This window comes from Annulohypoxylon maeteangense (assembly GCF_022496945.1).
Source record: "Annulohypoxylon maeteangense strain CBS 123835 unplaced genomic scaffold GGS22scaffold_5, whole genome shotgun sequence".
Taxonomy (NCBI): Eukaryota; Fungi; Ascomycota; class Sordariomycetes; order Xylariales; family Hypoxylaceae; genus Annulohypoxylon; species Annulohypoxylon maeteangense.
In genome coordinates, this window is record NW_025953252.1 from 1,000,432 (window position 1) to 1,021,709 (window position 21,278).

The 21,278-nt window shown below is 45.5% G+C and overlaps 5 protein-coding genes and 1 pseudogene across 6 annotated transcripts; 1 reads left to right on the forward strand and 5 right to left on the reverse strand.

Annotated features, from left to right (window-relative positions):
- Window positions 1-140: 140 nt before the first annotated feature.
- GGS22DRAFT_158569 (frequency clock protein) lies at window positions 141-3,877 on the reverse strand. The gene has a single exon (XM_047960660.1). The coding sequence runs from the start codon at window positions 3,523-3,525 to the stop codon at window positions 532-534; it is 2,994 nt and encodes a 997-aa protein (XP_047820567.1). The 5' UTR covers window positions 3,526-3,877; the 3' UTR covers window positions 141-531.
- Window positions 3,878-7,287: 3,410 nt separating this feature from the next.
- GGS22DRAFT_t41 lies at window positions 7,288-7,417 on the forward strand (annotated as a pseudogene). The gene has a single exon. The product of its transcript is annotated as a tRNA-OTHER (tRNA).
- Window positions 7,418-8,450: 1,033 nt separating this feature from the next.
- Window positions 8,451-8,906, reverse strand: GGS22DRAFT_186807 (uncharacterized protein; the record flags this gene model as incomplete). The annotated part of the gene is made up of 1 exon (XM_047964505.1): window positions 8,451-8,906. The coding sequence occupies one exon, from the start codon at window positions 8,904-8,906 to the stop codon at window positions 8,451-8,453; it is 456 nt and encodes a 151-aa protein (XP_047820568.1).
- A 2,869-nt stretch (window positions 8,907-11,775) lies between these two features.
- On the reverse strand, window positions 11,776-15,168 carry GGS22DRAFT_186808 (glycoside hydrolase family 2 protein; the record flags this gene model as incomplete). Its single annotated transcript, XM_047964506.1, has 5 exons — window positions 11,776-13,673; window positions 13,733-13,784; window positions 13,835-14,384; window positions 14,433-14,455; window positions 14,560-15,168. The coding sequence occupies 5 exons, from the start codon at window positions 15,166-15,168 to the stop codon at window positions 11,776-11,778; spliced, it is 3,132 nt and encodes a 1,043-aa protein (XP_047820569.1).
- Window positions 15,169-15,784: 616 nt separating this feature from the next.
- Window positions 15,785-17,950, reverse strand: GGS22DRAFT_117105 (RCC1/BLIP-II). The gene has a single exon (XM_047958123.1). The coding sequence runs from the start codon at window positions 17,766-17,768 to the stop codon at window positions 15,978-15,980; it is 1,791 nt and encodes a 596-aa protein (XP_047820570.1). The 5' UTR covers window positions 17,769-17,950; the 3' UTR covers window positions 15,785-15,977.
- A 685-nt stretch (window positions 17,951-18,635) lies between these two features.
- On the reverse strand, window positions 18,636-20,607 carry GGS22DRAFT_199099 (voltage-dependent anion channel-domain-containing protein; the record flags this gene model as incomplete). Its single annotated transcript, XM_047966236.1, has 4 exons — window positions 20,036-20,607; window positions 19,845-19,972; window positions 19,172-19,779; window positions 18,636-19,114 (listed from the first exon to the last, which is right to left on the reverse strand). Exons 1-4 carry the CDS (start codon window positions 20,132-20,134, stop codon window positions 18,636-18,638), a joined length of 1,314 nt encoding a protein of 437 aa, XP_047820571.1. The 5' UTR covers window positions 20,135-20,607.
- Window positions 20,608-21,278: the final 671 nt, after the last annotated feature.

Consider the following 21,278-nt stretch of genomic DNA (forward strand, 5'->3'; position numbering starts at 1 on the left):
GCTACGAGACCGGTCACTTCCTTCTACCATAAGCTGTTTCGCTAGCGTGGTATACGGAGTTAGATTATCTTGTTATTGTCCTCTAGCTACTAGATCCATGTGGTAAGTCTCACTGTCAGACTGGGCAACGCATGATTGAGTGATCTATTAGATAGATTTATTCTGCACTGAAGAACAGTAAAATCAACAAATGTAGGTACCTAAGCTTTATTACCTATTTAACCATTGAATTAGATCCTCATCGTTTTCTTGCTGCCTCTGCAAACGCTAACGTAAATGCCATTCAGTTGGAGTCTTAAGCTTCTCCCCGCTCGCCTTCACGTCCAATTCCCATAAAACGTAAGTAGTGATATCGTCAAAAGAAGCAGAAAAATGCAATCGCCAAACTTTTGCGCCGGCCCAATGTACATATATGTACAATGATAATTGTAAATGGAAGCGGACCTACTACATAGGACTACACGCCTTTAGCTCAGCATGCCTGGTAAGATGCTAGTAAAAGTAGGGCACCAGAAAGGTTTTGCGACAATCTCAAGTATCTTCTTCCATACTGCTATTGTAACCACTGGGAGCCCCGCCGGCAGTGGCTGCTGAGCTCCCGGTAGTCATTTTAGAGATTTCCGAAATCTTTCCGCTACGACCTCGTTGAAATTCGCTAACGTCAAGAAGCTCTTCCATGATATTGGGTGAAATGCTACCACTGGCATCGTAGGCTTGTCCGCCGTCAGAATGCTCGTCTTCTTCGTCGTTCCCAGATAAGTCAACATCTGAGCCTGGGTCGTCCTCAACTATCGCTCGCCTACTCATGAGGCTTTCCGAAGAAGTATCGTCACCGCTTTCGTCATCATCATCGAGATCGGAATCGCCGGCGGGGAAGTAGAACGCGGGAGGTGGTAGAGGTACCGGAGATAAATGACGAATCCTGTCATTGAGATACTCTATCTGAACCGCGTGCGCTATGGTATCTGCCATCGAATGACATGGCAATGGTGAACTAGTTGTCATCGTAGCCAACTTGTTAATGATAGACTCCGTTGTAACTTTCGAGTCTACCATTTCTTGGCTGAGGTGCTCAACGTTTCTTAATCGCTTTGTCGGAATTTCGTCCTCGTCATCGTTATCTGAAACACTGTTCTCATCACAACGCGCTCGTTTAGGTCGTCGTGTTGCAACGACGACGACAAAATGATCTTCGGGGGAGATACCACCTAAGCCGCTGGCCTCGAGATTCACCAAGGATGTACGTTGGCTGAACTCTGACCAAGGAAAATCGGCATCTATGTCATCGTCGGTCTCACCCGCAGTTAGATCTGGGAGATCAGATCCATCGAGATCCATCGGTGTGTCTCGAGAACTGGGGAGGGCACTGAGCGGTCTAAAAGGTAAGGACGATCCTGACGTAGAACGACTAAATTGTGGACGACTGATGCCGAGGCTGACTGGACCCTGACTGTTACTTTGGCCACCCCGGTCGCCAGATGACGTCATATCGTACGTTGCGGGGGACACTTCCCCGTCACCAAAATCTCCCGACAGGTCTGTGCAGAAAGGTGCTCCACTGTAATAAATGATGGCACCGTCGCGACGGCGCTTGCGTTGTGACACCCCCGACACACCACTCTGTCCCCAACGAGAATGCATGCCTAAGTGACTCTCCTCGGGCGGGCCATAGGACGAACCCGTTTCGTCACCTCCCGACGGCTGTTCATCCGAAGACGAAGTTTGCTGGTGGACGAATAACGGCTTGTAGTGAAAACTCTCGGATGAATTGGAATCTTGCACGCCTAATCCGAATTTTGAAGGTTTGCGCGCGGTGACGTCATTTCCGGATGCCTGAGTCCTCTGCTTTTTCTTCTGGTCCTGATCCTTCGACCCGTCCGTGTCATCGCTTGATTGGTCCGGCTGAGAATTGCTCGTACTTTCGCAATTGTTGAATTTTGTACCTTCGTCTCCACCTCTCCAGCGGATCTTGCGCCCGTCGGGTGAAAGTTGGAATTTGGTGCTCTTCTCCGACACTGCATTGCGAATAAAAGCCGGGGTAACATTCAGGATATGCAACTGCGCTAAGTTGCACAACAGGTTGAGATATACCCAACCTTCCGCATCTGGCGATGCATCCCTTGCAGAGAACTGCTCCTGCGATTCCGGTGCGACCAGTCCCAGGTGACGTATGTAATCCATGTTCTCTGAGGGTACCTGTCTGCGATCAGGGTCCAAATCGCGTGGCCTTGTCGGACGCTGCTCCGAAGGTGGCATAGCCATGTGAGGTGACGTGTTGTTACCACGCCCTGCACCGCTCGCGTGTCCGCTACCACTCCCGCTACCGTTACCATTGTCCCTGGGTTCGGTCTGATCGCCATTCGAGTGAGAATTTGAGTGTGAGTGAGAGTTTGATGAGGAACCGTTGTCGCGCGAGCTACTTTCCTTGCGTCTCAGTTGGCGCGGTCGGATCTTGGCCTCCCGAGTAGTATCAGTAGTAGTTGATGGCACCGGAGGCACAACCTTGTCGTCGGCTCCTTCCATTTGTACGTCTTCGATAATGAGCTCAGGTACTAAAGATAATTGGACGTGTTCGGCTGGATCACCCATTTTTCCTGTAAAAAGGTGCTCAAGCCGCTTGACTACGAGCTTCTTCTTCTCCTTCTCGGTCATGATAATAGGTCGTGGCCATAGACCCTCGGGGATATCTCGCAAATAATTCTCAATCTTCTGTTCATTTCGCTGTCGCGTAGCCGTAGCTTGACCAAGTAGCGACGGGATAGCGGAACGTGGGCCGGTTGACATAGATGCGTACGCTGAATCAACAGGCTTTGAGTTTGATCCCGTCCCCGAAGATGAAGAGGCATGTTTGGAGAGTGATGAATGGTTATTCTTCGACATGCTAGAGGTCTTCTTGCGACCCGGGGAGACACCAGTACTCGAATCCTCTAAGCCGGTCGTAAAGTCCCGTAGTGCAGCCTCTAATTCCCGCTTCTTCCTGCTGGATAGGCCGTGAACCTTAACCTCGAATAACTTCTCTCTTCGCAATGAATCCGGCCCCATTTGTTTGTATTTCCTCAATTCCTCCTTCAGACGTTTGTTCTCAACAGTAAGGTCATCTATGACCGAACGGAATTCCTCGTTAGAGGAATCTACCCCAGTTCGAAAATCCGGTAACCGACTCTGGATAAACTCGTACACCGGGCTGTGTAATGACACTCCATAATGCGCTGCTTCTTCGTTGGAGTCGTCAGTTGCTTTCTGGTAGAATGGAGGATCAAGATCCATGGCCCTGGTATCCATATTGGCCATGGCATTTTTGTTCGAAGCTTCAAACCAATTCTTGGCACTGTGTCTTGTTTCGTTACTATCGCCGGACGAATTTCTTCTCGGCGTCGAGTGAGGAACGGGGGGAGATGCATTTGTAACTCTGGCTAAGCGGTGTGCTTGTAGAGTAATTGAAGTTTCGGCCGAGGTTCGTCTCGGGTTCTTGTATGTAGTGGTTGGAGGCCTAGAAGCGGCCGGAGCATTGTTGGGGTCCGACATGATGCTCTCACCGGCTTATACCTTCGTATACTGGTAATGTTTCGGGGAGTAGTATTTCAATTATTCATGTGAACGGGTAGAAGCAATTTAGCGACAACATAGTCGCTGGGGAAAATATTCTGGTTTCATAGCAAATTAGTGGCTATTGCGGCAATAAGAAAATACAGAATTAATTGAATTGGAATATTGTGAATTGGAGAAATGATGTTATTAGGCTTAGGAGTTAGAAAGAGGAGGGTGGACGGCGCATCGTGGCTTGCTGGCAGAGGCGCATGTACATATTTAGCTGTAGCGAATGGGTCGACAATATTAACTATTAGGGGAGTGGGAGAAGAATGTAGTAGAAACATGTCTGCGGGATGTCATTGAAGTGCAGGCCTGCCGTAAGCGAAACGGGGCTGGACTCATGAAAAGTTGACGATGCAACGTCATACCTACAGCAAAGTCCCTTGGTCTAGTTTAGCTCTATCTTAAGAGACTAGGCAGTTAGGGTATGGTTCGTGTTGGTCGGTTTGGGTGCTTGGGTGGATGGGTGGATGGAGATTGGGCCTCCCGGCGGATGGAGTGTATGTATTATTGACTGGTACGGAACGGGTGCAGGTGTATAGGTGTGTAGGTGGGAGAGGGTTTAATTTTCAAGAGGTAGTAGAATATGTGGTCTGGTAGTATTATCATGTATAGTAGAAGGTTCGATGCGGGTGATGCAGTCGTGCTCCGTCAGAGAAATCGGGTTAACTCGTTGAACACTTTTAGTTAGGGTTGGATCGTGGATCGTGGGAATCGTGAAATCGTGCGAATGTGAGTAAAAAGTGGAAGTGGTAAGAAAAGAAAAGCTTCAGCTTCACTAACGTTTAAGGAATAGTTGTTTTAAAAGAATAAACGCGCGTTTAGTTACGGTACGTCCTCGCAGTTCTTGCTAATACATATATGGAGAAATCTAAAATGTTTGAGAAGGGACGTATGTATTCTGCATCGAGATTTACGGAAGGTAGATGGGACCAGGGTTGGGTCTTCAACCGCCCATCATCGCCTCTCTGCTTCACTCTCTCAGATTTGGGAGTTGCGTCTCCGATCGATGGCTCCAGTACACCTTCTGAGAATCGGGAGCAACGATTAACATCGCACAAATGGTACCTTTGCCGATCTAGGGGTCCTATTCTTATTTTGGTACTTCGTATGGGCCAGACCTTCCCCTGTGAGTTGCACTTCAGGTGTGGATCTAAAGCTTAGGCTTGACCAATTACAGAGCCGTACGACCTCAGCTATCAGAGAGAGGGCGTGAATTGAATAAGACCGGCTGCGGTAAGGTAGCAAACCTTACAGTTTGGACGGACCCTGAATCTTATACCCCTGTCAACATTACCTCAGCAAGTCATACGATGGGTAACCCAAAGAAGGCAAGCCTAAGCACGTCAATTGGTTCACCCCCGGGGGCGAGAATGTCTTGATCTTAGATTTGCAGGTCATCGCGATCAATGGAAAGCTTGGACCGGATTAATAAATCCCAGCACGCTTCCGGCTCTATTTTCTTCTGACCATTTTATTCCAATCTCACGATGACGGAGCCGACTAATATCCTATCTTGTATGATGGCTTTTGATGTACGTACTACCTAACATGTAGGTATGCACAGCATTCAACCCCCATTCAACCACCAAGCCTCCATACCCACGATAAATCCCTTCTGGGATATCCTAGCGGCAAGATTTAACGACGTTGAAAGATCGTATCCCGTGCATCTCAATCTTTGAGTAAATCGACGTTATTTCCACCATTTTAACGATCCGACCTCTCTCGCCAACCCTCCACGTTGTTTCGCTTTAAGTGACGCACCTATCGTACAGATCTCCTTACGGATTTACATCAGCCGATTCGTGATAATCTCACCACACAAATGGATTCTCTATGTAACCAACGACGATGAAGTGCGGAAATCCTTACGTTTAAAATCTTGCCAACAAAAAGATCGGGTCGGTAGTTAATCCATCCATTTAATTTTAGGACTCGCGACCCTAGGTGTTTGGCAATTCAGCGAAGCACAGCAAATACTGTACGTATAACATTTCAATCCTACTACCTATTAAGAATGAGCCTTCTTGGCGATGTTTTACGTCTTTTCTTAAAACATTTAAAACAGGTACCTACGTAGTGCCTGTAAATTCTAGAAGAATTTATCGAAATAGCCTTGCTTTTATACTTCGTTTTTGCTTTTCCGTTCTCATCTATCTTGATAACAGCTTTGGTGTCGTGAAGTGTCGCATCGCATCATTGTGGACCCACAAGTGGCGATATTCAATAGGCAACTCCCACCCTCTACAAATCGTAGGAGCATACCCGACAAATGCAAATAATACAACTCTCCTTGACTCCAAGCATTGCCGCCATTCCCGTGATCGACAGGGACAAATGCCCTCCTTAGTCTTATTTTGCCACCCCAAACGGTATTGATATATTCAAAGTAATCACAACTAAGTAGGTATGTAGGACTAACTTACTTGTAATGTAGATATATACAAGCCTACTATGTACCTAAGGGTGTATGAATCCCACACATATTAACGTAATCTTTGAGATCAGAGATCGTCTGTTAGAAGAAGTTCACTCTCCTACCTGCCGCTTGGAAGGAATAGGGGAATAATATCTATCTACTTCCGCCTACCCCAATTTAACCTAGAGGAAACATATGTGTCATGATAAGGTATGATGAAGAATTATCACCATTATTAGGAAATGGTAAGAAGAAATGAGGCATTGGCAAACTAGCTGTACATATGTACATAGGTAGGCATTGTAATATGTTTATGGACTAATGCCGAAGGCCTCCTTAAGATATTAGGGATGACTAAGTGTTCAAATCTAACTACTATTATTCCACGAACCTATAATACGCCTCCCCCGATAGCTACTAGGTATATCACCAGGTATTGTTAATTTATAATAGTGGTTTGGAGGATAGAGGACCTGCCGGGCCAGGAACCTTTCACCGAGTTATTGCTAATACCCAAATATTATACGCGTGCATTCCGCTTCCCAAAGAATTCATACAAAGGTTCGGTGTTAATACATATAATTTTATATGCCTAGGTAGGTATTCATTCCATGAAAAGACCTTGGTTAGGATCTCTTACTTTCTAACACAGGTAGGTAGGTAATTTTCATAGAGAAGCTATCGCTTTAAGATATAGTAAGAATACTTTTCTTGAACGTTAAATTAACTAGAATCCTATAACATGTTCGTAGGCCAATTCTTTTCTCCCTCAATACCTACCTAGTTGAAACACTTTCCTGGTAACTAACAGCGAATATTACGATAATTCATCCTGTGATAGCGGTTCTTTGCTGGGGGCATTTGCCATATATAAGTGTATGCCCATACCTAAGTTCTAACTACTGGAAAGGAAAGCATATTTATGTCTTCATACTCTCTTCTCATTTCTTAATTTCATTCCCCACCCGGGCAGGTATCTTCAAATATTGAACACTATCGAAACTCCTTCGTCTAATATTGTGTTAAGCATTACACCTCTATCCCTATCTCGCCTGAAAAGCTCACCTTTTAGGAGTTTTCGTTCATTCCTAGGTAGGTTAGGTACTTAGATCTGCACCACCAAAGACGTTTTCCCACCTGAAACTTTCTTCAACAGAACTTACTCTTTATAATAGGTAGGTTCACAGTATTAGTCATTGAAAATTTTGTAAAACTGGGGTATAAAATTTGTTATTGGTCGTGGTGTAACTCATCGCCCGGTTAGTCCGGAATCAGCCCGGTTAGCTCAATCGGTAGAGGTTAGTTGATTTCCATCAAACCCATCCTTTAACACACGATGCTAACTGTTCATCTAGCGTGAGACTCTTAATCTCAAGGTTGCGGGTTCGACCCCCGCATCGGGCTCAATTCCCGATGCATCTCGATTAATGAGATACGTCGAACGATTTCTTTTTTCTTCATCTGGGGGATGAGGACCTAGCTACAGTAGGTGTCGATGAACATATATTTTTGGATAGGTAGGCCATAATGATGTCGCCTAATTTCTCTCAACTATCAAAGGCGAAACCTTCTACCTAATAGGCAGACTTCTATTTCGCATTTCTCAGGGGCTGCCTAGCCTTAGCACTTCCCCTGTATATCCTAACAAAATGACCTGAAAGTTAATATCAACTACTTCTTTTTCTCTTGGTATAACTATAAGTTATGGATCCTAGAAAGCTTTCATAAACTTCGTGGTTTTACGTAGCTTAAAAGAGACGTCGAACACTATGGGTAAAAAGTCTACTAGTGCTGGCTACACTAAAGTTCGCCTGGCACCCCTTCGGGGTGCTGCGCTTTAATTAGCAAAAATACCAGTAATTAGCAAAGTACCCCTATAGAAAACTTTCTATACGATTTACATATAAGAATACTTGCCAAGACTCCCATGTTAATAAAGTACTTACAATTAAGAGAGAATCTCTCGTAATGGAAAGTATTTTGCTAATACCTGATCTTTTTGCTAATTAAAGCGCAGCACCCCCTAGGGGGTGCCAGGCGAACTTTAGTGTAGCCAGCACTAGTATGAATTGAACTCATAATACTAGACTTCGGTATGTCTTGTAGGACATAGTTACTAGGTAGTTTTGATGGGATTGTAGGATAAAAACCATCATTTGATATGAAAGATCAACAGAATCTCACAGGCAATAACAATGGTGTTCACTTAATACAAGTTTAACCTAGGGCTAGGGGGAACACCTCTGCCCCAATCATAGGTACCAGTATATGGAAGTTTCATTGCAGTAACTCGTATTATATGTTATATGTTTATGTATATTGAGTTCTATCTACTAGCCTGTCATAATATGGACATTCATGTGCTTCCTTTCACCCCATCTAAGAGAAACTCTTCACTGTGCCTGAAATCTCGTCTCTAACCCCTAATTCGGACTTATCAATTACCCTTGTTCTTCGCAAACTCCTCGGCTGCCGTCTTTAACCTGGGCAACCACTCCTTCGTGTAGAGACTATCCGCAAATTCGAATATTTCATCTATCTCCGTACCGTCCTCATTGAAGGTCATAACCCAAACGTATTCGTTTTGATACAGCCCGACCTTCGTCTCAGAGTACGACTTCAAGTGGAGCGTCACTTTCCTGGTGACTACATCGATTGCCGGCTCAAAGCCGTCGACCATATACACACGAAATTTTGGCATGAGACCTTGTAGATGGCCTATTAGCTTTGCGTATTCGGCATTATTTTGTGCTGGCGTCTCGAGTGTGTCGGGTAGCAACCGCCAGCTGCACTTGGCGCTGCGAAATTTCACAACTGACTCGGGCGTAAACCCATTGAATGCCTCTAGGAAGAGGTTCGAAGTCTTGAGGAGCTGTTCTCGGGATGGAGCCATTGTGCTTCGGAGGATGTTTGATAGTAAGTTATAATCAGGTATGGATGGTGTCTCTTCCCACTTTATCGTGTTGTTGTCTGAGTTGGCATAGATTTGCAATGGCTGGTTGGTGACTTGTCTTATAACCTTGTTCCCACAAAAGCCCCCTCCTGAGTATACGTATCAGGCTCACAGGATGAAATATATACCGTTATCCCCCCTGGTTATCAATCGCTTCTAACGGTGACGGGGTGACGGGGGTGATGTAAGCGGCATTACTGACATGTCATTGCCGCATTATAATTGGTTGCATCGTACTGGTCCACGAGGAGAGGGGATGTGGCACAGGTGGGTTTAAAGGACTTAAGATAGGAAGGTGCGTAATTACAATATTTAACTCCTTTTAAACGACAATGATCGCGATGTTTGAAAAAAAGGTAGGAATTGCGAGAATGTATAGATAACTCGCTCTCAATTTTAAAGTCATGAGGCTATGGCTATCCATTCGATGTAACCATTAGGTTGATACGTACCCTAGTCACCTAGTATTCAATATTACGAGGAATAAGTCAACTTACGTTACGATGTAGCCGGAGAGAGTTCGATCATTACCTATCTAGCGGGACGTCTCTTTCGTTATGGATCAAGTCTAAAGATCTGCCCCCCTTTTTAAAGAAGATCTAGGTATCCCTAAGAAAGTCCCTTGTCCTAACCGAAAAGCTTAGTTTGGTCGTTAACGATGTGGGAGCTTTCTTCTACTATCTACCTACTCACTACCTAGTACGTAGTAGGAAGGTAGGTAAAAATCGCAGAGCTGAAGCTAGACTTCCTTCAGAAGAAAGAGTATGGAACATATTGACTTGGGTATCTTCCCTTGTTTAAGATCTAAACTCCTCCGAGTCGCCCCGGATTTAAGCGTTGATAAGCTTGGAGATATGAGACACCCATGCTCCCGTGGAATTCCGTGGTCGGCGTCGTTGGCTTTTATAAGCCAGCAATAATAGTGAATGAGAAGATAGTGACGTCGAGAATAGTAAGTTGTAAAGCAAGCGAGGCGGTAGGTAGGTACCTATTGTGCGGCTGATCAATAATCAGGATGTTACGAGGTGGAAAAGGAGTTGAATATTCTATAGCCCTGGGGGTTATCTTGTTGGGTTGAGGGGCGCATCTATAGTGGATGGTTGCTATATCACCCTATATTTTAGGGGAGGTTAGAGGAGTTTACTGCGCTCGTGTAAGCCTAAAACTCTAGCCTTAGCGGTTATCCAGTAACCTTGGAAATCTTGGTGGGGTACCCTAGTTTGGGCGGTACCCCTGGAATAATCCACCATCTCACCAAAATCATCTATAGCGTTTATGAGCTGAATCTTAACCGCATTTTATAGATAAGTGGACAACCTGGCAGCCTTCCATGAAATTTATTCAGTTGTGATTACCTAGGACCTTGGATATGTTATTCAGAAGCGCTGAACTTACATTAGTCTTTCGACGGCATTCATATGTCGCATAGGCACCTACTACCTAGTAGATACTAGAGATTGGGCACCTACTCATCTTAGGCTAGGTGCCTACCTACCTACCACAGAGGGAAAATATGGTTTCCGAGAACGGTTATTTACTGCTATAAAACTGTTCTTAAAAGGGGAATAACGGTTATTTTTGAAGAAATAATCGTTTTTGATTGGGCAACGCTTTTCTTTGGTTGACAACGCTTTTTTTGGGTTGACAACGCTTTTATCGACTTTATAATCGTTCGAACTTTTGTAATGATTATAATAGATATTCTCATAGAAGGATGAATTATTAGGTAATACTGCCAAAGTCTAAGAGCTGTATAAAACTTGGAATCTTTTTCTTCAAAGTAATCAACTCTTCCTCCCACATACAACTCCCACATACAACTCCCACACATACATGTCACAGCAGGTCAGTTCAATCTCATATCAAATCAATCTAGGTCTGACCATATAAAATACTTTTAGTAAGTCAAGTCTAATAGAAATAAAGCAAGCTAATCTAAGTAATCTACCTAGGTAGGTAGGTAGCCTTGGAAGTGAGTCTATTCAAGTCAATCAGTAAGTAAGTAGGTAGGTAGGTAGGTAGGTAGGTAGGTAGGTAGGTGGGTGGGTGGGTTGGCAATCTAGTCGCGTCAGATCAGTTTGTTTATTTATTTATTTTCTAGTCTGTAGCAACCACTTTGCATAAATATAATTATGCAAGCTCTAAATATAGTAAAAATGAAACTATCGTTATTGAAGTAAAAAAGCGTTGTTGAGGTAAAAAAGCGTTGTCAGTCAAAAAAGCGTTGTCGACTAGAAAACCATTATCAGGGCAAAAACGGTTGTCCCCCAACTGAAACGTTATTAATGGGCCAGCCGTTTTTCGGTTTAATAACCGTTCTTAGATTCCATATATTGCCACTGCGGTAGGTATGTACCTACGACGCAACAGCTTACCTAAAGATGGATGTGAATGAACAGCGCTGGTACTCGCTGTATTTTACTGCTGTCACAGTTGGTTATAGTCCTGTAAGGCCTGTAATATATAGCGCTCGCTCCGCCCCGCCCCCACTAAAGCCTGAGGCTTTGCGACGAGACGAGGCACTAGAAAAATAGGTACCGCCGACATAATATTAGGTGCCTCGTAAGTACATACATAGTAGGTCAAATACACCAACCAAATAGTAAATAAGCGTCGATCTTTCTTAACGCCAAAAGCCGTCCGTTATAATAAGAACCAGTCTTTAAATATTTCCGCTCGAAACCTGGAGCATAAGGCAATACCTACTAGGTAACTACCTACCTAGATGAAAATAAAAGGTCCCTTCAGGTAGGTTGGTACGCAAGACCGAAAAAGACCGTCTACATATAACCTCCCCAAACCACAACCTCTACACCAACACAACCTCAAACTCAAAGTCCCCAGTCACCAAAGCATACTCATCCCTCGTCCTCGGGCCGCACGACCCGCTTCCCAAACCATGATGATCCGCATCCAGCCTCAGCACCACATTCTCCGTCTTCTTCCTGCGCAGCTCATGCGGATGTTTCGCCGCCTCGACATCCAAAACGCGATAATGCGACGCGTTGAAATCGAACAATTTTCGCCCGCCAGTCTGCATGTCTTTAAACTGCGCCGTGACTGCCTCGCCCCCGACATGCGTGAACTTGACCCATCGCGTATCCGTCCTGTTGCCCCCCTCTTGCGGGAATTCGTACTCGGTCCAGAGCGAGTCTACGGTGTCGACTTGGTACACCCCCGCGCGTTGCGAGAGCTTCTTGTCCCTGTAGCTCTCGCCCGGGCCGCGGCCGTACCAAGTCACGGCTGACGATCCGCTTCCCCCGGCCCAGGAAGCGGGTAGCTCGAGCCCGAGTCCTATGCGCGGCAGGGTGCGCGGTAAATTCTCCCCACTTGGCACACCGCTAACGCGGATGGCGAGCGCGCCCGATGATGTGAATGTGTATGTGACGTCTAGGTCAATCGACCAGGAGAGCACGGGCGGCGCGAATCGCTGTTTTACCTTCACGACGAACGCGTTTCCGTCTTCTTCGATGCCCCAGGTGCAGCCACGTGTGTACGTCTTAGCGAGATGCAGGAGCCGATTTTTCCAGTCTTGGCCGTCTTGCGGGGCGTCATTGTCGGTGGGGGCACGGTACGCGGTGAATTCGGGGCTCGAGGCGAGGAACTCAGTGGAGTTCTTTGTGAGGGAGCGCAGTTTCCCGAGGATTGGGGAGAAGACCCATATTGTGTTTGTGGAGGTTATTGTGAGGAGATTTGAGGTCTCAGCGATGGCTAGTTTGTTTGTGGGCGTGGGTTGAAGTAGGGGAAGGGAAGGGGTATACAAAGGAATTTCCTCGAAGGCGATTTCGAACCTGGCGGGTAGGGACGAGGTGGCCAGTTTTTGGCGAAAGGATAGTTGTAGGATCACCTCCCCAAACGATTCCGTCGGTTTAAGAGGAAGTCTCAATTCACCCGTCTGTCCAGGTTGTATGCCAGAAGGGATTTCCATATTGCCACGAGACACGGACTTACCCTCGTCCAATATCACGTAGCTGCATTGAAGATGATCGAGAGTAACGAAATCGTAACGATTCACGACCGTTACGGTTTCCAATGTATAGGATATGAATTTGATTGGCTCCAACCCTTTCTTATACTCAATGAGCCCAGGGGTTGGAGTGTGGTCGGAATGGAGAACTCCATCCATTATGAAATTGCTATCGTTCGGGATATCACCGAAGTCGCCGCCATACGCGTAGAACTCCTCGCCGGTTTCTTTATCCTTGGTTAAAAGGCCGTGGTTTGCCCATTCCCAGACGAAACCGCCTTGAAGTTTAGGGTGCGTATAGAATGCGTCGATGTACTCCTTGATGTTGCCAGGGCCATTACCCATGGCGTGAATGAACTCACATAGTACCAAGGGCTTAGTCTTGGAATCATCCTTGGCGAAATCAACGATGGTTTCTATTGGAGGATACATCATCGAGTACATATCCATGGTCTCGGCGTATATATCAGCTTCGTAATGGATAGGTCGACTGCCGTCATACGACTTGATCCAGTTATACATAGACTTGTGATTTCGACCAAAGAAGGCCTCGTTTCCGAGGGACCAGATAATGACGGAGGGATGAAGTTGATCACGACGAACCAGCTGTTTGGCGCGATCTATATATGCCTCTTCCCAGGCTGGATTGTCCGAAGTCCATTTGGCCGCGCTACTCCGCGTCAGAAGCTGCCGTTCGCGGAAGGGGAGAGCTCTATCTGCAGGAGAGAGAGCAGCATCGCCTAAGTCTGAGTTAGAATAAACAATTCCCCCGGTTTAAAAGAATCCACAGTAAGCTCACAGATAGATTCGAAGCCATGACATTCAAGGTCGGCTTCATCCATAATCCAGAACTATTTTGGTTAGTGAGAGATGGAATATATAAGAAGCCATGGGAACGTACGCCTAATTCATCAGCGAGGTCATACAACCGACTATCGCTTGGTTGATGAGAAGTCCGGATGGCGTTAATGTTGTGTTTCTTCATGGTTAGGAGGTCCTGTCTCATGAATTCATACGGAACAGCACGTCCGAACTTAGGATGATGCTCATGCCGGTTTGCCCCTTTAAGGACAATTCGTTGACCATTGACTTTAATTAGCCCATCTTTCATCTCAACCTGTCTAAAGCCCACTCGCTGCGAAACGTAGGTGGTATTATCCAAGCAGATAACGAGGTGATATAGTCTTGGTGATTCTGCTGTCCACTTGAATGGCTCGTATAACTTGAGAGAGAACTCATTACATCGCCGACCAGAAGTTTCTGCGAAATCAGTAGCATGAAGTTCGTTTATTTCCGGATTGAAAAGATCAACTCGGACAATCCCAGAGCCGGTAGTATCTACTCGGACTTTGAGGATGGCGTCGACGTAATCATCGTCAAATTTCGTCTCCACGAAAAGATCTTCGACGCGGAAAAGGGCTGGAAATCCAAGCAAATAAACATCCCGATAACTATTATAACTGTTAGGATGATTCATGATCCAAAATTGTGATACTTACATTCCGCTCATTCTCCATTGATCCTTCAAATTAACCGGATTAGCTCTCCACTCTAATGACTTCGTAACAAAATGGGATACATCTCGAGAAATTTGGATCAGAAGAAGCTAATATTGACGATACGTACCTGATCTTCGATATAAGTACCGTCGCAATACCTGTAAACCCGAACTGCAAGGGTATTTTCGCCTGTCTTATTGACTACATCTGTGATGTCGTACTCACTGGGGTTCCGCGATCCCTGATGATACCCAACCTCTTTTCCGTTCACCCAGACATGAAAGGCGGAGTCAACACCCTCAAAACTCAGGCGAAGTTGTGTTTCTTTCAGAGTTTCGGGGACGGTGAACTTTCTGATGTATGATCCAGTCTCATTTTCTTCGAATGGGACGTTGGGAGGATCAACGGGAATAGGAAAATTGACGTTAGTGTAATGAGGACCCTTTCCGTAACCATTAAGTTGCCACATACTGGGCACGGGTATATCGTCCCATTCTGCTGTATTGAACCCCGGGTTTTCAAACCCTTCGGGGGCTTCGAACGGGTTGGTGGCAAAGTTGAACTTCCACGTCCCCGATAAGCAGTATGCGTTCGAATTCTCAATGTCGTAGTTCAAGGCATCGTTCTGAGTGTTATACACATAGAAATTGGCCCGAGGAGGAAGAGTGTTTCTATGGAGGACATTGAGATTGTTCCAGTCTGGCTGAGTCTTCGGGTAGACCTTCACTGAGGACATGATGGCGGAATAGGAACTAATAGAACTCGCTTCTTAGGTGACAAGACCTTTGAAATGTCAACGACTTTAAATAGTGAAGTATATAGCCTACTAGGTACTCAGGTAGGTTGCTGCCTATATGTAGGACAATGGGACCTGGAAGACTAATACTCGTTCAGTTAGCGACGTGGGGAAATAGGCGGGACTAGCGGGAAGAGACCCGATCTAGCGATTTTTAAGTGTGCAGTGACTGAAACATGAGTAATAAGAAGCGCGGGATAATCCATCTAGCATGAAGCAAATGGTTGATATTATAGGAAGCTAAGAAGGCCGGTAAGCGATTGGAGCTGACGAGCATCAAGAGACCCTCTGAAGGTTTGGAGGTCCAATGCGGGGAAGCTTCTGGCATGGCACGAATCATAACACCGATTGAAGCCTACAGTAACATTCGTTTAGCAGGACCATCGAGATATACATGTATAATGACCTAAAGATGAAAAACATACCTTGATAAATTTCATATCAGCAGCACATTCGGCTGAAGTTAAACCCGAGTAACTTCCTACTCGCATAGCATGCGGCTTGGGGGAAAATAGACCAGACGTAGTACTCGAAGCCGAAAGAGGCATGTAGTGAATGTTAGTTGCGATTATACATGTATTTATAGATTGAGAAGGGGGTATCTATATAGGTCCAAATGAGCGAAGGACCCTATGCTGTAACCAAGCATCTCCAGTCCATGACCTAAGCCCACCTCCCACTTCATCCGACCAAAAGTTAATAGACATCCGGGGGTAAATCCAAAGGAGTTCCTACATATAACTTAACTTTTACGTTCCGGAGTAGACTGCAGTTACAAAACGACCGCATTCCACTCGTTGCTCGACACTGATTTTCCTGCCTTTGCCGCCCTCTCCGAGCCTGACGGTTGTTCTGGGTGTAATTTGGAACCGATGATGTTCACCTTTTCGTCCCTTTGCTGCATCACCTTCTCCACCATCTAGAGGTTCAATATAGGTTGGCGTGGGAATATTATTCCGCTTCCCGGTGCCTAGTTGGTAGTGCTCATTTCCGCCCCAAAACACGACATCCGCGCCCCAATTGGTTTCGTTGTCCGTATTCGAGTTTGATATATTGACAGATGTCACATTATCCATCACAGCTGCAGCATGGGAACTTCCGGCACTTAGCCGTGCTAGGCGTATCGGGATAGAGGAATTCGTATTTTCGTCCCATTCATATAGCCCCGAGAGAGGCTTGATCTTGGTGGGGCCAAGAGAGACATGCGTCCACTTGCCCGTCCCTAAGCTGCCCCAGATACCAGAGCCGCATGCCCATGTATCAGCTGTTATTCTACCCAAGTCTTTAATAGATTCAGGATCCTCTCCTAAGCCTGCAATGCGCTTTGCATCTACCGTAAAGAACGAATTTGCCCCACCAGCAGAAATTGAGGTTACTTGCGGCTTCCGGCCGGAGCCACTGTAGATCTTGTTAAAGGGTAGTGGTACTGGTGCATCGACAAATGGGATCTGGGGTTCTACTTCAAAGCCTAGTTGACCTGAGGTATTGTCACCAAATACGAAGACGCGCCCATCGGTATCGAGTGCTAGAGAATGAGAGTCGCCTGTAGCGACTTTCGTAATCTTGAATCCCTTTAAACCCAAAATTTCCTGTGGTTCGTCATATGCGCCCTTAGGTCGTGTTGCCCAGGACAGGCCGGGAATGCCCATCTGGCCAAGAGAAGGGAAGTTGGATGTACTGGAGGCAGAGGAAAATACCCGTCCCTTTGATGTAAGAAGCAGGGCGTGATCTAAGCCACTTGAGATATCTATAATTCTTTCATCCCATCCAAGATTTTGCGGCTTGAGCTGTCGATAGTGGATTTTCTCTGGCCTAGACCAAAATGACAGCCAAGAGGATTGTTGGGATTTCGCTCCAATGGTCTGATCGGATTCCGCGACAGGTACTGAGTAAACATCTCCACCCCTTCTGAGGGCAATGATACGATCTCGTGATATTTCGATTTTGATTAGATCCTTTCCTTTTAATGTTTTGGTAGGCTTACGGTCCTTGGAGAATGCGGCGCCCCACTGAACTAGATCGCCATTTTCGGTCAGAGCGGCTCCAAAGTCGCGGTCCAGTTTGATGTCTCGCAAAAGTTGGCCGTCGAAATATGGTATCCTCCGGGGAGTTTTCACGGATTGATCTGTTGAGTCAGGTGCAGCTACTCCGCCTGAATTAGCACCCCATGCATAGACACCCGGATGCTCCCAACTTTTCTTCACTTGCAGATGTTGACTGCTGATTATATCTCGATTGTCTTCTTTAGACTCAGGAATTGGTCGGGCCTTTTCATATTCTATGGTCGCTTCACGTGGTTTCGAAGGTGATTGATCCCTAAAGGCAAATACTGCAACTGATCCTCCAGTGGCCAAGGCGATGAAGAGAGCAAAAGATTTCCAATTGAAAGATTTTTGAGCATCTCTGGATCTTCTTCTGGCCGCATAATCTGTCTTTGATGTATTAATAAATCTGGGCCATTGACGAAGGGCTGGTCTCATAGGGTTTAGGGGGCGGCATATGAGGGATGCGTGGCGTAACGAGACCTGGCGGCTGGCCATGATTCAAGCGATGCTGCAAGCCAACCAGTAATTGTGAATTATATAAGTAAAGAGAAGCTTCTGTTTACATTGGCCTTCGGATCATTGTCGACATCTCTTCTAGATGGTTGACGGATATCGAATTGAGATTAGAGCGAGAAAAATGAAAAGAGATGGAAGGAATTGAAATGGTGAGGTCATCCAATCAAAGCTCGGCTAAAATAATACAGGTGCGTGAGACTTGGAGCTTTATCTGATAAGCAAATCACCCCGCACTATACCTGATTTAGACTAGGCATTATCCATATAATGTAGGTGCCCCGGCCATTTCTAACAACAGTGAGCACTCAGCGTACTAGTGCTGGCTACACTAAAGTTCGCCTGGCACCCCCTAGGGGATGCTGCGCTTTAATTAGCAAAAATACCAGTAATTAGCAAAGTACCCCTATAGAAAACTTTCTATACGATTTACATATAAGAATACTTGCCAAGACTCCCATGTTAATAAAGTACTTATAATTAAGAGAGAATCTCTCATAATGGAAAGTATTTTGCTAATACCTGATCTTTTTGCTAATTAAAGCGCAGCACCCCCTAGGGGGTGCCAGGCGAACTTTAGTGTAGCCAGCACTAGTAATTGCCGGCTTTACCAGTCAGCTGTGCACTAATTGGATCATTTATGTACCTGTATTTTGATGCCGCCCCTGCATCCTGCCCTTTTCTAAGTTCTTTCTACTTTCTAATTTCTAAGTCAGGTAACTTCTAATCCTCATCATCTATCCATTTCAACCTCCTCTCCAATCATTATAGCCAAACTTGGTTTTCGAAAGCATTTGTCTGTCTATGCCGTAGAATGGATAAGATACCGTTGCCTTACTACCACTGATTTTAGGTATCAGTCCCGTCCAGTACATCTTCGTCGCGTCCTGGATACATGATGTCTTGAATCACGACAGCTCGGACTAGGTTAAACAGCACGGTAAGGTAGGTGAGCAACAGACAGATCGAAAGACCTGTGGCGATCCAGCGAATTCCTTCGTGCTGTATCTCATTTCCGATAGAAATGGTAGCCAAGATGAATCCTGTGTTCGGGAAAGCCATCGCCCACCAGTTAAGATGGAAGTACTGAGGCGGCGAAAGGACAACTGATACCACGGCAATGCTAAACCACCATAGTGATAGGGCCCAGAGAAATATAGCTGCGACCACTGCTATGGGCCTAATCACCTTCATATCCAGCACCATACCCATATTGATATCGAGATTATCAGGCAGTCCGTTCGCCATACCGATGACCGCCAAAGCCGTAAATGCGGGAGGACCAACGTTCATGAATAGACCTGCTCGATGTTCACGATTCGGCATACCTAATAAAGACTTATTAGCTGAGCACTCCTTAAAATGTTTCATTTTAGTAGGCTTACCTCTGGACATCAAGCGCCCCACCATATGCGCATACATCATGAACGCCACAGATAATCCCAACCCCTGACAGGTTAAGCCAACCACGATGATCGGAACTGCATTCATTTCGGGTTGAGTCTCTGCAATAACAGAGGCAATCGTACCCGAAAGCATGATGGGAAAGATAGGCAAGATCCAAGTCGGCATCATTGTATGGAGGCCAAGGTCGTGGGTTTTGAACACATAGCTATACTGAGCTATTGCAACGAACAATGACCCTGCCACATATCCCCAGAAGAGCGCCGATATGAACCATACAAGTGATGTGCTTTCTTCCGCGATTGCATATCGTTGAGTACCCGTGATAATAGTCGCAATAGCAAGAAATAGAGTTGGAACGAAGAAAGCCTCTCGAGAATGAGTGATCGACGTTACAAATGTACCTTTATGAAGTACAAATCTCATAGTCATGGCAGCAACGATACCGGCAAAGATGATAATGTTGGCGACATAGACGACAAATCCAATTTGACGGAGTCCAGGGAACTGGTGAGGTTGGGCATATATTAAAAGCGCCAAACCACCAGTACTCATCGGCAAGGTGAACCAGGCCCAGGTAAAGTGCTTTCTATATCATTCGATATCAGAAATCTACTTGTGTGATGAAAGAGGAAAAGAGAAACATTAACTCACATGCGCAGAGAGAAATTGAACTTCGGTCGGTTCGGATCGTAAATGTCGATATCATCGAGGATATTATTCACCTTCTCAACATCATGACCCGCCTTGCCATCGTGGATCGAAGCGACAGGCGAATTGACCTGCGTTCCGCTCACACTCAAGCTATGACGTTCGCCATCTACCTCATCGTATCGAGGGCGTACCTCTGCGACATCTGGCCCCGTCGACGTAGCACGAGCCTCTGGATCATTCGATGGGAAGGGAATAGCAGAACTTGGCGACGAATAAACTCTCTGTTCCATTGCTCTTGGACACAAAGAGAGAAAATAAAATAGAGTCTAACACAATGTCAAAAGGGATCGGTAAGAATCAAATACACACGAGTGAACCTGGATCAAAAATGACATTGATCTAGACCTAACTCTTTATACAAAGTCCGATGTATCACAAAGAGTGATCTATCCCTTATTTAACCCAACGACAATCTCAAAACATCTACAACTAAACAACACCCCAAGCTCAAGTCTGTTGACCGCCAAGAATTCCAGGTTCAACATAGAGTTTCCCGGATTTGAAGATCAGAAGACGATGATACCCAAAGCGCATTCGGGTGCCTTCCGCATACTCATCTATCTGAAAGCAGTAGGATATCTGCCAATACCAAGAAGAAGGGAATTTCCCAACTGCGTAAGGGACCCACGATAGCCAAGAGATTTTGTTGTCTACGCCACGTCGGTTATGACAAATAAGACACGAGATAAAAGCTAGTCCAAGGTCAGCCTGACTTCCAGAAGTCTTTATGGCAATGAAACAAAGTCTAAACGGTATCTGAGGTGGAGGTTTTGATCACTTATGGACTAGCACCGCCTGCGTGATCGGCGTGTATGCCGATGGAAATGCTACTAAGGTGAGCACGTCGTAGACATCTATATTAAAGGATAAGCGATACCCACTTGTCATTCAATATTATGTCACTTTCTTCATTCGAGTGATGTTATCCCCTCCAAATCTGGATTTAAAATGTTATATACGAGACGGAGGGCTAACTCAACGTAATGATAGATGAAAGAAATGTGTGAAGCCTTTGATTTTAAGACGCGTTAGCTACATAGCTACTAGTTATCTATGAGGTGTAGTTAAAAAAATTTAGATACATAGTGATCTTGATGAAGACCTGAATATTGTTTTAGGTAAAATCTTGCTAAATCTGAAACTTGTAGCTTAACAAATATTTTTCTACGTGTGATTCGATCTGCAATCTGAGCCTCTTGACGCGTTGCCTTCGTGAAAATCTCCATCTCGTCTCTCGTAGTCATGTGCTCATGATTAGGTTGTGGTACATGTCAGGTACTTTCGCCTTTTCGTTGGGGTACGACGTTGGCTAAGTAGAATACAGTAAAAAGGGGCTAGGCATTATTCTCGTATCATAAGTAGAATGTTCTTTTG